This window comes from Rhinolophus sinicus, chromosome 16, assembly GCF_057876585.1.
Source record: "Rhinolophus sinicus isolate RSI-liver-muscle chromosome 16, RSI-T2T, whole genome shotgun sequence".
NCBI classification, from domain to species: domain Eukaryota; kingdom Metazoa; phylum Chordata; class Mammalia; order Chiroptera; family Rhinolophidae; genus Rhinolophus; species Rhinolophus sinicus.
The window spans coordinates 10,291,988-10,306,048 of record NC_142516.1 but is presented as its reverse complement, the minus strand read 5'-3'; the positions used below and the strand labels follow the sequence as shown (position 1 = coordinate 10,306,048).

Here is a 14,061-nt window from a genome sequence, read left to right as displayed (position 1 = left end):
GCTGGGGATGTGCCAGGACAGGCTGGCAGCGAACGGATTATGAGGGGTCATATTATGGAGCTTGAATTTCACCCAGAAGAAAATGAGGAGCCATTAGAGGGTTTCCAGTTGAAGAGTGATATTCGTGTTTCAGAATATGCCTTCGTTTACAACAAGACAATGGTGTGGGACTGGAGAAGTGGAGGTAAAACTGGCGTTTCAGCCCTCCATTAGCTCTTCCACCAGCGCCTGTGAGCCCACTGAGAGTAAGATCCATGACTTAATCATCGCTGCCTCCATTATACCCAACATAAAGCACGACACATAGTGGGTGTTCAGGAAATGCCTGAGCATTTTTTGTTTGTTTCCTTTTTTCCAGCTTTATTAAGGTATAATTGAAAAACTATATATATTTAAAGTATACAATGTGATTAATTGGTATACATATCCGTTATAAAATAATTATCACAATTAATCTAATTAACATATCCATCACTTCACATAGTTATCTTTCTTGTGTGCTTGAGAACACTTAAGATCTACTCTCAGCAAATATCAAGTATGCAATACAGTATTATGAACTAGAGTCACCATGTGGTGTATTAGATCCTCAAAATGTATTCGTGTTATAACTGGAAGTTTATACCCTTTGACCAACATCTCCCCATAGGAAATGCCTGTTGAACAAATAAACATTCTGTCAGAGAATGCTAACAATACATGCTTCCACGCGGCAGAAGGAATCCTAAGTCTACAGGCCTGTACGCACAGATTTACTCAGCAGTCAGAGCCTGCCCGCCTCCTCCCAGTCAGCAGTTTAAATTCCTACTAGCATTTTAAGAACAGTTCTTTTGCAAAGTTTACTATTACTTTAGACATTTTGCAGAAGGACAGACTGCTCAGGCCAGACAGCCTGTGAAGTCTGCTCTGTAAGAACTACTCCTTTGCTTTGGGGTTCAAAAGCATTGCTGACTCACGAGTTACAATGGCACATCAGCTCCTGCGGGGCCCTGTGGCAGCACCCCTAGAGTCTACCAGGACTTCAGAGGAGAGGCAGCAAGCGGACTCTGGGCTTACTTGAATCCGGGCCCTTCGGCGCTAGTTTTGCCTTTGGACTTCCAAAGACAGTCCGCTACATGATATAGCCCGATTCAAATGTAGTAAGAACCAGCCCAGCCCTAAGGTCACAATTAAACAGGACAGAGTCATTCATTCAGTAAACACTTACTGAGTATGCGCTATATACTGAACTCGGGGGTAGACAGAAACATGAAGGAGGAGGAGTTTTTAGTTCCTACCCTAGAGGGGTTTGAAGAGAGGATACGGACAGAAACAATTCTGCCATCACATGACTCGCGCTGTAACAGAAGGCTGTGCCCCGTGCTTTGAGGATACAAAGGACAGAGCAATTAACCACTGAGGAAGGGTTAAGGGAGACACGACTTTAGAAGGACTAGAGAGCTGATGGAGTTAGAAGAGACTGAGGCACGGTGTGCTGTTAGAAAGCCACTGCCAGCTTTCCGGCTTCACAGCACGGAGAGAAGTCCGAGTCAGAGGACTTGCTGGCCCTAACACAGGAGACTGAAATGGCCACACATGCACACACTTGCAATGAGAAAAACGAATATTACATGAATTTTAAATAATGTTCAAAAGTAGATGCTAACTTTCGTATTACTGATAAAAGTGAAAACTGGTATGGATCTTGTGGGGGAGGTGGTGGTATTTAAAAGTATGTACCAAGAGCCTTAAAGTTTTATATACCTGTGATTCAGAAATTCTACTTGTGGGAATTCGTGGAATTCAAGTAAATGATGTAGAGATTGAGTTACAAATCTGTCCTTCACACAGCTGCAGAGGATGGTCAAATAACTATATTATGGTGTATGTTCATGCAGTGGCATAGTCGTTCACACATTAAGATGTATGAATTTTAATTAAAACGGTCACAATACATTGATGGCTTTCCATTTTCTTTACTGTGATGCAGAGTAATGAACGTACAATACTTTGTAAACCAGTGTACGTATATTATGCAGTTAACTAAAAAGTTTCATAAATTGAATCTTCCCCGTATTATTATATGTGATGCACTCTGATATTTTTTTTCCTCCATTGAAAAAAATGCTTTGTGACCCACTAAATTGATTTTATGGTTTCACTAATAGGTGACTACGTGCAATTTGAAGAAATCCATTTTTAAGTTGTAAAGTAAGATCCCAGTGGTATTTACTAATCATGGCCAAAGAGTCAAAATGCTTGGCCCGCAATATACCCAGTAAATAGTAGCTGTAATGTGCACTCAATTTCTCCTGTCTTTCTTGAAAAAGGGAATTCCGATCTTCAGGGATCTTTGCTTTTCCAGATACTTGTACAAAGTAGAGAGTCAGATGTTGATGTTTAATAAATAAATGAGTGAATAAATAAATGAGTTTTCCACAGTCTAGTGTTGCAACCAGGTTGCACACGTGGCTCATTCATTCATTCACTCGCTCTATAGACATTCACTGAATGAACGTACACCACGCCAGGGCTGAGATCACACTGTGTGGAGTCCAAATGCTGGGGGGGTTGGGGTGGACAAGAGTTAATAAATAAGCAACGCGATATCGTAACTGGTATAAAAGCACTACGGGTAAAGGATGTGGAAACCTAGAGGAGGGAGCGTCAAACTATGGGATCATCACAGAAGTGACATTTGAGGAGCGCCCTACATAAGGAATAGGTTTCTGCAGGCAGAGGAGACGGAAGGGTATGTGCACCAGAGGGAACAGCACGGAAAGCAGCATGGAGATAGGGAAGAGCATAAGGCACCGGAAAATGGGACCGTTCTCCACAAGGCCAAGAAGTGACGTGATGGCACGTGAGGCCAAGAGGCTGCCTGCGGTCAGTGTCCAGCTTGTGAAGACGCCAGAGGCCACGCGGAAGGACTGGCAGCGCCCCGGGCCCGGTGCACTATGCGTGCTCTGTCCACGCTAGCTGTCTTCCCTTGCCTTCTCCCCTTTCTCACACTGACGGTCAGTGCTCAGTGTGCCTTCTCTCTCTCTTTACGTGCTTAGAACCCTCTTGGATAGCCGTCAAAAATTCCAAGGAAGAACAAGAAGTGTAAGTGGTTTAAAATGCATCATTGAATCATCTGTGATCTTTTTATCCAAAGAATAGAGAGAAGACAGAGAAGCGATGGTCCTGAAAACATACAAAAACCTAAAGACTAAAGCCAAGACATTCAAGTGTCTCAGGAGAGGCGGAAAGATGGTAATTTTCCCTGTCATAAAACTGGTAATAAATCATATCACAGAAAATTTGGAAAATACAAGAAAAAAATGTTAACCCATAACTTTACCATCCTAATGCACCACTGTTGGTAACTGGGAAGTTCTTTTAAAAATCCTTTATTTCTGTATATCTGGCTGTTTTTCTCCATGATAGTCGTAGTAGAGATATCACTGCATTGTCTGCTTTTTCTACTCAATTGCATCTTTAGCATTTCCTATGTTGCCCACATTCTTCATAACCATCATTTTTCATGGCCATAAAGAACACGCCATAGCAGTGGGATAGGTTATCCTAATCGCTCCCCCTAATTTTGGATATTAAGGTTGCTTCCAACTTTGGTTAACAGAAACAATGCTATTTGGTTAGATGGCTTTCTTCATTTGGAAGTATTTGCCAGAAAAGAACTTTTTAAAAGTAGAATTATTAGGTCAAAAAGGAATACCTATTTTAATGTCCTATTAAATATATCATAAAAGAAACATGTTTTAAAAGAAAACCAATCTTATAGAAAGCATGAAGTAAAAGAGTAAGCAGATAGTAAAGGCGCGCGCGCGCACACACACACACACACACACACACACACACACACCTGTAAATTTCAGTCCAAAGACTATTAGAAGCTGTTGGAAATCTTGCTCCCAGTGCTAAAGTGTGGAATGTCCACATCACTGGAAGCCTGGAAGAGTCTGAACTCCCTTTTACAAAGCTTTCTAACGGCCCTACACTATCCATTGGCTTACACTTAACAGTCTTGAAGGAACAATAGATGTTCTTTACATTTTAGGAGGGAAACAGATGAAGAGTGCTTGGTTAAATGGCTGCAGAGGGAGGGGATGTTATATTTCTGTTCTCAGCATCCACGTGGGCTGAGGTAAACAAGAAACCTGTAAACAAGCCTTTAGATCAATAGAAGATGAACTATTCTTGCCATATTCCTCCTCTAAAATCCACAGCTAAGGAACAATACAACGCTGTCAGTGAAAACAATACATCTGCAAGTTTAATGGAACCTAGAGAAGTAGAACAGCATTAGCCTTGCAATTCTCACTTTTTTTAAGGTAGAAAAGGCTAACTGAGATAAGATAACAGAATTTAAGACTAAATTGTCTACGTACCTCACAGAAAGCCAGAGCCATCCTGCCCCAAAGCGTCCCCTTACTCACATTCATAGATCATGTGAAAATCAGCAGAGCTGTTCTGAAACCTACTCAATATTGCAAACTCCTTTCAAAGTTAATTTCCAAGGCCTCTTCTTTTCAAAACTTAACTGTGTGAAGCCACAACTTATAAACAATAGAATGTATACATTTAAAGAGCACAGTTCGGTGAGTTCTGACTAATGCACACATCTGTGTAACCACAACCCCACAACCAAGAAAGAGAACATTTCCTTCAGCCCAAAATGTTCCTTGGGGCCCTTGTCAGTCACTTCCTGCCTCCACTCCAGCCCAAGGCAACCTCTGATCTGCTCTCATCCACTACTAGTCTAGCTTTCTGTCTTTTAGAATTTTACATAAATGAAACCAAACAGCATTTTCTTATGTGTCTGGCTTCTTTTGCTCAGTGTAATATATTTAAGATTCATCCAAATTGTTTTGTGTATCACAAGCCTGTTACAATGGAATACTTACTCAGGAATAAAAAATAAGGGCTCTAACATTGTTTATTCATCTACCAGCTGATGGAGATTAGGGTTGCTTCCAGGTAGTGTTTACTCTGAATAAAGCTGCCATAAACATTCACGTGCAAACCTGTTTGGATGCATTTTTTCATTTCTCTGGGATAAATTCCTAGGAGTGGGGTTGTTGGGTTATATGGTAGGTGTAAGATGAACTTCATAGAAAGCTGCCAAACTGTCTTCCAAAGTGGTTTTACCATTTTATGCGCCCATAACCAGTGATGGGAGGACCAGGTCAGTTGTGCCACATCCTTTCCAACACTTGGTACTGTCAGTCTCTAAAACATTTTTAAAGTCAGGTTTACTGACGTATGAGTTACATATAGTAAAATCTACTGCTTTCAGTGATGAGTTCCATGAAATTTGAAAGATGCATATAGCCATGTACCTATCACCCCAAGCTCCTGACAACCACATCTGATTTCTATCTCTTCACGTTTTGTCTATTCCAGAATGTCATATAAATGAATTCTTTCGCTTAGCATAATGTGAGATTCACCCATTTTGTGGGACAGATCAATAGTTTCTTTTTATTGCTGAGTAGTATTCCATTTTATAGGCATATCACTGCATTTATACCTTCACCAATTAAAGGACATTTGGATTGTTTCCAGTTTTCGGTGATTACAAACAAAGCTGCTAAAAACATTCACATACAGGTGTTTGTATATATGTTTTCGTTTTCTTGAGTGAATACCTAGGAGTGGGATTGCTTGGTCTTATAGTAAACATGTCTAATATATACACTTATAAAAACTGTATAGTCTTTTTATTTTAGCCATACCAGTGGGTATAGAGTGGCACCCTCAGTGTGAGAATTAATTTGCACCCTCATGGAGCATCTTTCCATGTGCTTATTGGCCATTTGAATATCTTTTATTGTTGAGGTTCGCTTCAACAGTTTTTTGCACACTTTTTAATTGGGCCGTCTTCTTATTATTGAATTTAAGGATTCTTTATAGATTCTGGATAAAAGTCCTTTTGCAGATATATGTATTAAAGTATTTTCTCTTGGTCTGTGGTTTGTCTCTTCATTTTTTGTAATGGTGTCCTTTGAAGAGCGTAAGTTTTTACCTTTCATGAGGTTCAATTTCTTTTGTTTTCTTTTATGGTGTGCACTTTTTGTTTCTTATCTAAGAACTCTTTCTTACCCCATGAAGATTTTCTCCTACATTCTCTTCCATTTATTTTATAGTTTTTGCTTCTATGTTTAGGTCTATAATCCATTTTAAACCAATATTTGCATGAGGTGAAAGTCAAGATTTCATTTTTTCCCTTATGGATATAGTCAAATATTCCTGTAGCATTTGTTGAAAAATATTTTCTTTTCTCTATTGAATTACTTAGGCTACTTGTTGAAAATTAATTGACCATTTATGTGTAGGTCTAATTCTGAGCTGTTTATTCTGTTCTACTGAACTGTATGTCTAACTACGCTGTCTATCTACATGTACCGTAACTTTATAGTAAATCTTAAAAGTGGGTAATTTACGTTCTGCAACTTTGTTCTGTTTCAACATTGTTTTGGCTATTCTAGAACTTTCGCATATTCATAGATATTTTAGAATCAGCTCATCAAGTTTATTACTATTTTTCCTTCTAAAGCTATCTGGAATTTGGGTTGGGATTATACTGAATTTATAGATTAAGGAAAGATTAACATCTTAAAAATATTGAGTCTTCTAACCCAAAACATGGAATATCTCTCCATTTGTTTGGGTCTTTTAAATTTTTTTCCAGAAACGTTTTATAGCTTTCAGTATGCAAATCTTGCACATATTTTGGTTAATTTATTCCTAAGTATTTCATATTTAGTATGCTATTTTAAATGGTACTTTAAAAATTTCCTTTTCAATTGCACATTACCAGTATACAGAAATACACTTGATTCTTGTGTACTGCCCTTGACCCTTGCTAAATTCATTTATGATATTCCTTAGGATTTTCCATATATATGATCATGTTGTCTGAATGAAGACTTTTTTTTCCCCCTTTTTTCTAATCTTTAAGGCTTTTATTTCTTTTTCTTGTCTTAGTGAACTGGTTAGAACCTCCAGTACAATGCTGAATAGAAATTGGAAGAGCCGACATCCTTTATTGTTCTCCTTCACAGGGGGAAAGCATTCAGCCTTTCACCATTGAGTAGTTTTTGTTAGCTGTGGGTTCCTAGATGCTCTTTATCACAACGAAGATACCTAGTTTGTTAAGAGCTTCCATCATGAACAAGTGTTGAATTTTTCCTAAAACACATTTTTCCATGTGTTTTGATATAGTTTTCCTTTTTTAGTTGGTTGATATGGTAAATCACATTGATTTTCAAATATTTAACCACCCTTTATTCATTTGATCATGAGGTATTATCCTTTTTATACCAGGAATGCCAAAAAAAAAATGTACCCATTTTAAGAGATGTTATCTATGTACCACTTTTTGAAGTTGAATTGAATTACGGTAGCAACGTGTAGTACGATGTTTGCTTAAAAGATGGTGTTAATCAAATGAATGCTCGCATCATTCGTTGTTTTACAATTTTAATACAGTTTTTTCCTTCTTAAAGTATGTGTACATTTTTTTGGCATCCTCTGTGTATCGTTGGATTCAATTTGTTAATATTTTGTTCAAGATATTTACATCTGTATTTATGAAGTATATTGGTCGATAGTTTTCTTGTAAATTCTTTGTTTGGTGTTCATGTCAGGGTAATGCTGATCTCATAAAATAAGGTGGGAAGTGTTCCTTTCTCCTCGTTTTTTGGAAAAGTTAGATTACATTAGTTCTTCCATAAATGTACAATAGAATTAATTGATGAACTATCTGGGCCTGGAGTTTTCTTTGTGAGAATGTTTTAATTACAAATTCAGATTTCTTTAATAGAAACAGTACTATTCTTCTATTTTCTATTTCTTCTTGAGTCACTTTCTGTAATTTGTGTATTTTAAGGAATTTGTTGATTTCATCTAATTTATCAAAATTATAGGAATAAAGTTGCTCATAACACTCCCTCATTTCCTTTTGTTTTTTTTAAAAATATACCTTTTATTTTAAAATATTTTGATTTACAGAAAAGTAGCAAAAATAATATAGAGAGGATCCATATAGTCTTCTCCCAGTATCAGTTTCTCTTAATATATCTTATATTATTATATTTGTCAAAAGTAAAAAAACAACATTGGAACATTATTATTAACTAAACTCCAAACTGTATTGTGATTTCACCAGTTTTCCTATTAAGGTCCTTTTTCTCCCTTAGGATCCAACCCAACATTGCATTTGGTTGTCATGCTGTCTTGGTCTCCTTTGGTCTGTGACAGGTCCTCAGTCTTTCTTATGTTTTTTATGACCTTACCAGTTTTGAGAAGTACTGGTCACGCATTTTATAGAATGCTCTTAAATTTGGGCTTATCTGCAGTTTCTCTGCCGTGATTTGACTGGGGTTTTGGGAAGAATAGCAGAGAGGTGACGGATCCTTCTCTTTGCATCATATCAGAGTTACGTGACAGGCACGACATCACTGGTGATGTTATACTTGGCAGTTTGATTAAGGTAGGGTCTGCCATTTCTCCACCACAGTTACTCACGTCTGGCACTTTTCACTTCTTATTGTCCAAGGTGCTCTGTGGTATCATTTTTCTTCCATCTGAAGAACGTCCTCGAACATTTCTTGTAGTGTAGGTCTGCTGACAATGCTTTCTCTCACTTTTTATTTTTCTGAAAAAGTCTTACTTTTGCCTTCGTTTGTAAAGGATATTTTCACAGGACAACATTCTAGCTTGATAAAATATACCTGTATTATTCTAAAAATATCATTCCATTATCTGTGGCTGTGTAGTTTCTTACAAGAAGTCTTCTGCCATTACTTCTTTCTCTTATATAATGTCTATTTTTCTCTAGCTAATTTTAAGCTTTCCTTTTTTATCACTGATATTGAGTAATTTCATGATGTATCCTTTGTGTGGCTTTGTTTGGGTCCATTATGCTTGAGGTTTATTGAGCTTCTCGTAACTCTGAGTTAATCATTTTCATCAAAAAAAAAAATTGGCTATAATCTCTTTAAATGTATATATTTTTTTACTTTCCCCACCTTGCTCTCCTTTTAGGACTCAAATAACATGAATATGATTAGTCCTCTTGATATAGGGCTATGGGTCCTGAAGCCTCTGTTAATCTTTTCCAGTTTTTTTCCTTTCTCTGCTTCATACTGGATAGTTTTCATTGGTATGTCTTCAAGTTCAGTGATCTTTTAAGTTGTGGTGTCTAATATCATTTTAATCCTATCAGTGAAGTTTTCATCCCAGGTATTATATTTTTCACCTCTAGATGTTCCCTTTCATTCTTTTCATATCTCCCATTTCTCTCTTCATTAAGTTCAGGTCTTCCTTTAAATTCATGAATATATTTACAAACTTTATAATGTCTATCACGAAGTCCTTGTCTGATAATTCTATCACGTCTGTCATTTCTGAGTTTGTTTCTATTGACTAATTTTCCTCTTGGTTATGGGTTACATTTTTCTGATTCTCAACATGTCTAGTACATTTTTGACAGGATGCTAGTTACTGTGAATGCTGTGTTGTTGAATATTGGATTTTGTTGTCTTCTTTTAAAGAGGGTTGAAGTTTATTTTGACAGGAGGTTGAATTTCTCACATATCAGGTTGATCCTTTCAAGGCTTTTTTTTTAAAGAAACAATTTTGTTTAAAACTTTTTATTGAAGTTTAATAATAAAAAAAATAAAAATACAAATGTCATTTGTGTTCAGCTTCATGAATTCTTGCCCACTGAACTGGCACCGAGATAAAAAAAATCGACACATTACCAGCATCCCTGAAGCCCTCTCCTATGCTCCTCAAGGCTTGATTTTAAGCTGTGAGGGCAGGGCTAAAATAATCTTGACTCGAGAACTAATTTAGCGTACTACCAAGGCATGGCTCTTGGGGTCTCAGGTGATTGTCCCGAGTGATCAACAAGATCTCTTTATCCTGGCTGGTCAGAACCTGGATGATTCCTAGTCTGTGAGCTGCACCCTACATGTGGGCAGATCAGTCGTCAGCAGATTAGTTAAGAGGACCCAGTCAGATTTCAGGAGCTCGTTTGCAGAGTAGCTCCCTCCTGTCTGGTACCCTGATCCACACATTTAAACCACCTCTCCCTCAAACTCAGATTTCTAACCCCTCAACTCAGCAAGACGGCTGCGCTTTGCTGGGGATCCCACGCCTCGCCCAGGGTCCAGAAAATGCCTCAAGGCAGAAAGCCTGAGGGATCACAGGCCTCACCTCATTTGCTTCCTTTCTCTCACGGGTCATACTCCTGCACTACCTGTTGTCTAATTTGTAAAAAACAGTTGTTTTCCTATTTGTCCTGAGTTTCAGTTATTATTGTCGGGGGGAGAAATCTAGCTCCAATTATTCCATCATGGCTAGAAGCAGAACAAAGGCCTCTTTTAATAAAATTTCCAGCACGGATGCCATGTTTTGCAAGATTTCATCTACTAAAATAACCCAATCCATATGTCCCCTCCATCCTTCCATCTATCTATTCAGTGGCTGCTAGATCCCTGGGAAACAAAGATGAATAAAACTTGATTTCTGCCCTCAAAGAACTCATAATTAAAGGGGAAAGCCAGAAATGTGTAATAAATGATCGCTGGATGATCAGTATAATTATACAAGCAATATAAAGGGCTGTGGGGACGGACACAGAGAAAGATATGGTTAAATCTACTTGGAGAGGTCAGGGAAGGTTTTTATAGCCTAAAGTTTAGAGTTACGTCTTGAAGAATGAGTAAAAGATTGACAGATGCAGCAGGGCATTTGGAACAAAAGAAACTCTCTATGCAACGTATGAAGTTATGAAACAACATAGAAACTTGGGAGAAATACTACCGGTTCCAAACACCTATAACATAGGGTTTGAAGCAAGGAGGGGAGAAAGCTCAAGCTACGGAAAGAAACAGGAGGGTCATATCATGGACCTTGAATGCCAAGCTAGTCTTCATTTGCATCCATAATGCATCACCAGTAACTACAATCTATCACGCTCCTCGGATGTGCTTTACATACATTATGTACATTACATTTAATTCTCACAACAGCCTATGAGGCAACCAAGGCTCAGAGAGCTTAAGTAATTTTGGCCATCACATGGCTAGTAAGTGAAGGGGCCAAGATTTAAATACAGGTCTCTCTAATTCTGAAACTGGCAAAAGGAAGTTGCTGCAGGTACTGGAAGTTACAGAAAGATTTTTTATCTTTATACAGTTTTAAAAAATTATATTCATTGATGAAATGGTTTTAAGCAGGAGGGAAATACAGTTAACTTTATGTTGTACGGTGGTCACTCTGGTGCATGAGGGTGAAGGGCTGGAGTCCCAAGAGCCAGTTCAGAGGCTGCTGATAACAGCAGGAGAGAAACGAGAGCTTGTTCAAGTGGCGTTTAGGAGGGATGGAGAAGAGGATTGGAGAATGTTGAAGCAGCAGATACAGTCAACGAGCAGCTTCGGCAAAAGGCAAGATTAGGAGGGCACCTGTGGTTAGGCCGATGCGGATACACTGCAAGGACCTGGTCCTGCGCTAGATGCAGGGGATTCGAAGCTGGGCAGGGCGTGGCTTCTCCTCTCAAGGACTCAACAGCTCACACAGACTTACAGAATCAAACCTATGGATTCCACTTTAACACAGTAAGTCCCCATGGACCACATTCCCTCTTTGGAGTCTCTAATGGGTCGACAGCCCCATGCTGGAAACCACTGCTATAGAACATTCTCAACCCTGCCACAAACGAGCTTGGAAACGAGCTTGGAAACGAGGAGGTGCTCTTCATGCACAGGCGGAGGGCTGTTAGCGAACGAACTGTCCTCTCACCCTGGCTGTACTTATTAACAACGATTTTACTAAAAACAAATGCGGGTGCCGTTTACTGAATGCTGACAACACGTGAGCACGGCGTAAAGCATCTGGCAGGCGTGGCCATCTCACTTATTTGCCACAGCGATCCTAATAATAGGCCCCGTACTCTTTTTTCAAGATGGGAAGCTGAGGCTAAGAGGGAAAATAACATGCCCTAGTGACTTTGGTTCTTTGAGGCTACTTTGTCGATCATTTCAAAGGCATCTTGGAACGTGCCATCTTCAGGAAGCTTCCATTACCCTCCCCCAAATTTTGACCCCTGGACCCTTCTGTGCCTGATTTCTACTTTCTTTGTGGCCCCTATTTTCGTTTACTGTGATATATATGTAATTGACACATCTGCTTCTCCTACTGGGACGTACTCTTTGAAGGAGGGGCCTAGGTCGGCTGCATTTCTGCACCCCATGCCCAGGATGGGGACAGAGCGCTACAGAGGGGACCAGTCAGCCGACTCCATGGTTTCTGAGCCCCCAGCCACTGATCCGGGGCTGCCCCAGGCCCCTGGCCGCTCCTTGCACATGATATGTCTCAGGTTCACTTACCACATTCACTTAGCAGTTACAAGGTCCATATCTAAGACACCTGTGGCTTAAAAGGAGCACTTTGCACTGAAAGGGAACTGGGGTAGCAGTCCTTGGACCAAAGGAACTCAAATTATGGTCAGGAGGCCCTAAGGTACCAACCACGTACCTGTTGGGACACGATGGAAAGCAAACCTCACAGTGTCTGGGACTTTTATCTTTCCTACTTCTGACCTCTCTGCATCAGCGTGGGCATCAGTGGACATGGAGAGGAAGCAGCATAGGCTTTGGTGTTGTCCAGACTGGGGTTCCAAGCTCAGCTCTGCCTCAGCCGGGCTGTAAGGTCTGCGCTCTCTGAGGTCCTTTCCTCCCTGTGCAAAGGACAGCACCTACTCCACAGCACTGTGAGGCTAACTGAATGCGATCATGAATGCAGAAAGCACCGAGAGAGGCAGTGGGGTGGCTCTGTAGAGTGACAGAGTTGGGTTCACTTCTTGGCTCCCCCTCTTTCTAGTTCTGGGTAAAGTGGGAATAAGAAAAATACCTTCCTTAGAGTGTGTGAAGAGGAAATGAGAGGTCAATGACAAATGCTTAGAACAATGCTTAGCATACAGGAAGTCAATGAACGCTAGCCATTGTTTAATTATGCTACAAATGGAACATCTTTACAGAGCACAAATGACACCCTCAAAATCTCACAGTGAGTTATGCACAGAGGAGTATGAAACCTTGTTGCAAGCCATTCACCAGCAAACAGCAATCCCTTCCAGACAGCGAACCCCCGGTGCCACCAGGACTCCCGGCAGTGCCACGGCCACGACACAAACCCTGTCCCACCTCAGCAGCACACGCTGCCATCTGGAAGTCAAAAGAACTCTACAGATCTTCTTGCAGGCAGAACCAGGAAGATCAAACCGGAAACATCGGAACTGTTTCCCAGCAAGCCCAATCCTCCTCACTCACGGGGACAATGTGGGACACTGGGTCTGCTTCAAACAGCCGCCACCAGGCAGCTCTGAGGAGCATCACGAGACAGGGATGAGGTCACGTGTTAGCCTGGCAAATGCGGCAGCCAGTAGCGTTTTGCTAACTAGAGCCCACGTCCTGAGATACAAAGAGGTACAAAGAAAGAGGTAGGGGACATGAAGCCACCTTCAGAGCACTGTCAGGAGATACCCTGCTAAGTGGGAAAATGGCTGTTTGATGATGGTCCAGGAAAAAAATGTAGGTTTGACGTGCCCCAAATCCCTCACACTGAAAGCCCTCGCGCCCACCTCTGGGGACGCTGTGCTGGGGCGGGACAGCAAGACCCCCCAAGCTGCCCCGGAAAGGGGAGCTGTCTAGGCCCTGGGACTCTTCACAGCCTTTCAGACGAAAGTTCTGAGAGCAAAAGAAAGCCTAAAAAGTGAACCCCCTCCCAACTTTCTTCACTGGGACAAAGGCTCCCAAGAGATCAGAGAAACACAGTGTCCTTCTTTGGCCCCAGGAACGCCATGGTCATCCCCCTTCCCTTTCCCCAGAGGGGCATGTCACATTCGCTCCACTGCATGCACTCCCAGGACTCAGAACCCCACGGGCTCATCTCATTACCCACCACGTCATTCGGGAGGCTCTGGAGGTCATCAAAGGGTGTCTCCAGGGTATTGGTGTCCACGTTCAGGATCACGACGTCATCCAGGGCCATGTTTCTGACTTTCTGCAA

The 14,061-nt window shown here is 40.6% G+C and overlaps 1 protein-coding gene across 17 annotated transcripts in view; it reads right to left on the bottom strand.

Annotated features, from left to right (window-relative positions):
* The window catches only part of DENND1A (DENN domain containing 1A), a 472,628-nt gene that overhangs the window by 163,719 nt on the left and 294,848 nt on the right, over positions 1–14,061 (bottom strand). For all 17 annotated transcript variants that reach the window (XM_088793184.1, XM_088793181.1, XM_088793185.1 and 14 more), the window contains one exon: positions 13,954–14,055. In XM_088793184.1, the coding sequence (XP_088649310.1) occupies positions 13,954–14,055 (102 nt within the window). The remainder of the gene's footprint in view (positions 1–13,953; positions 14,056–14,061) is intronic.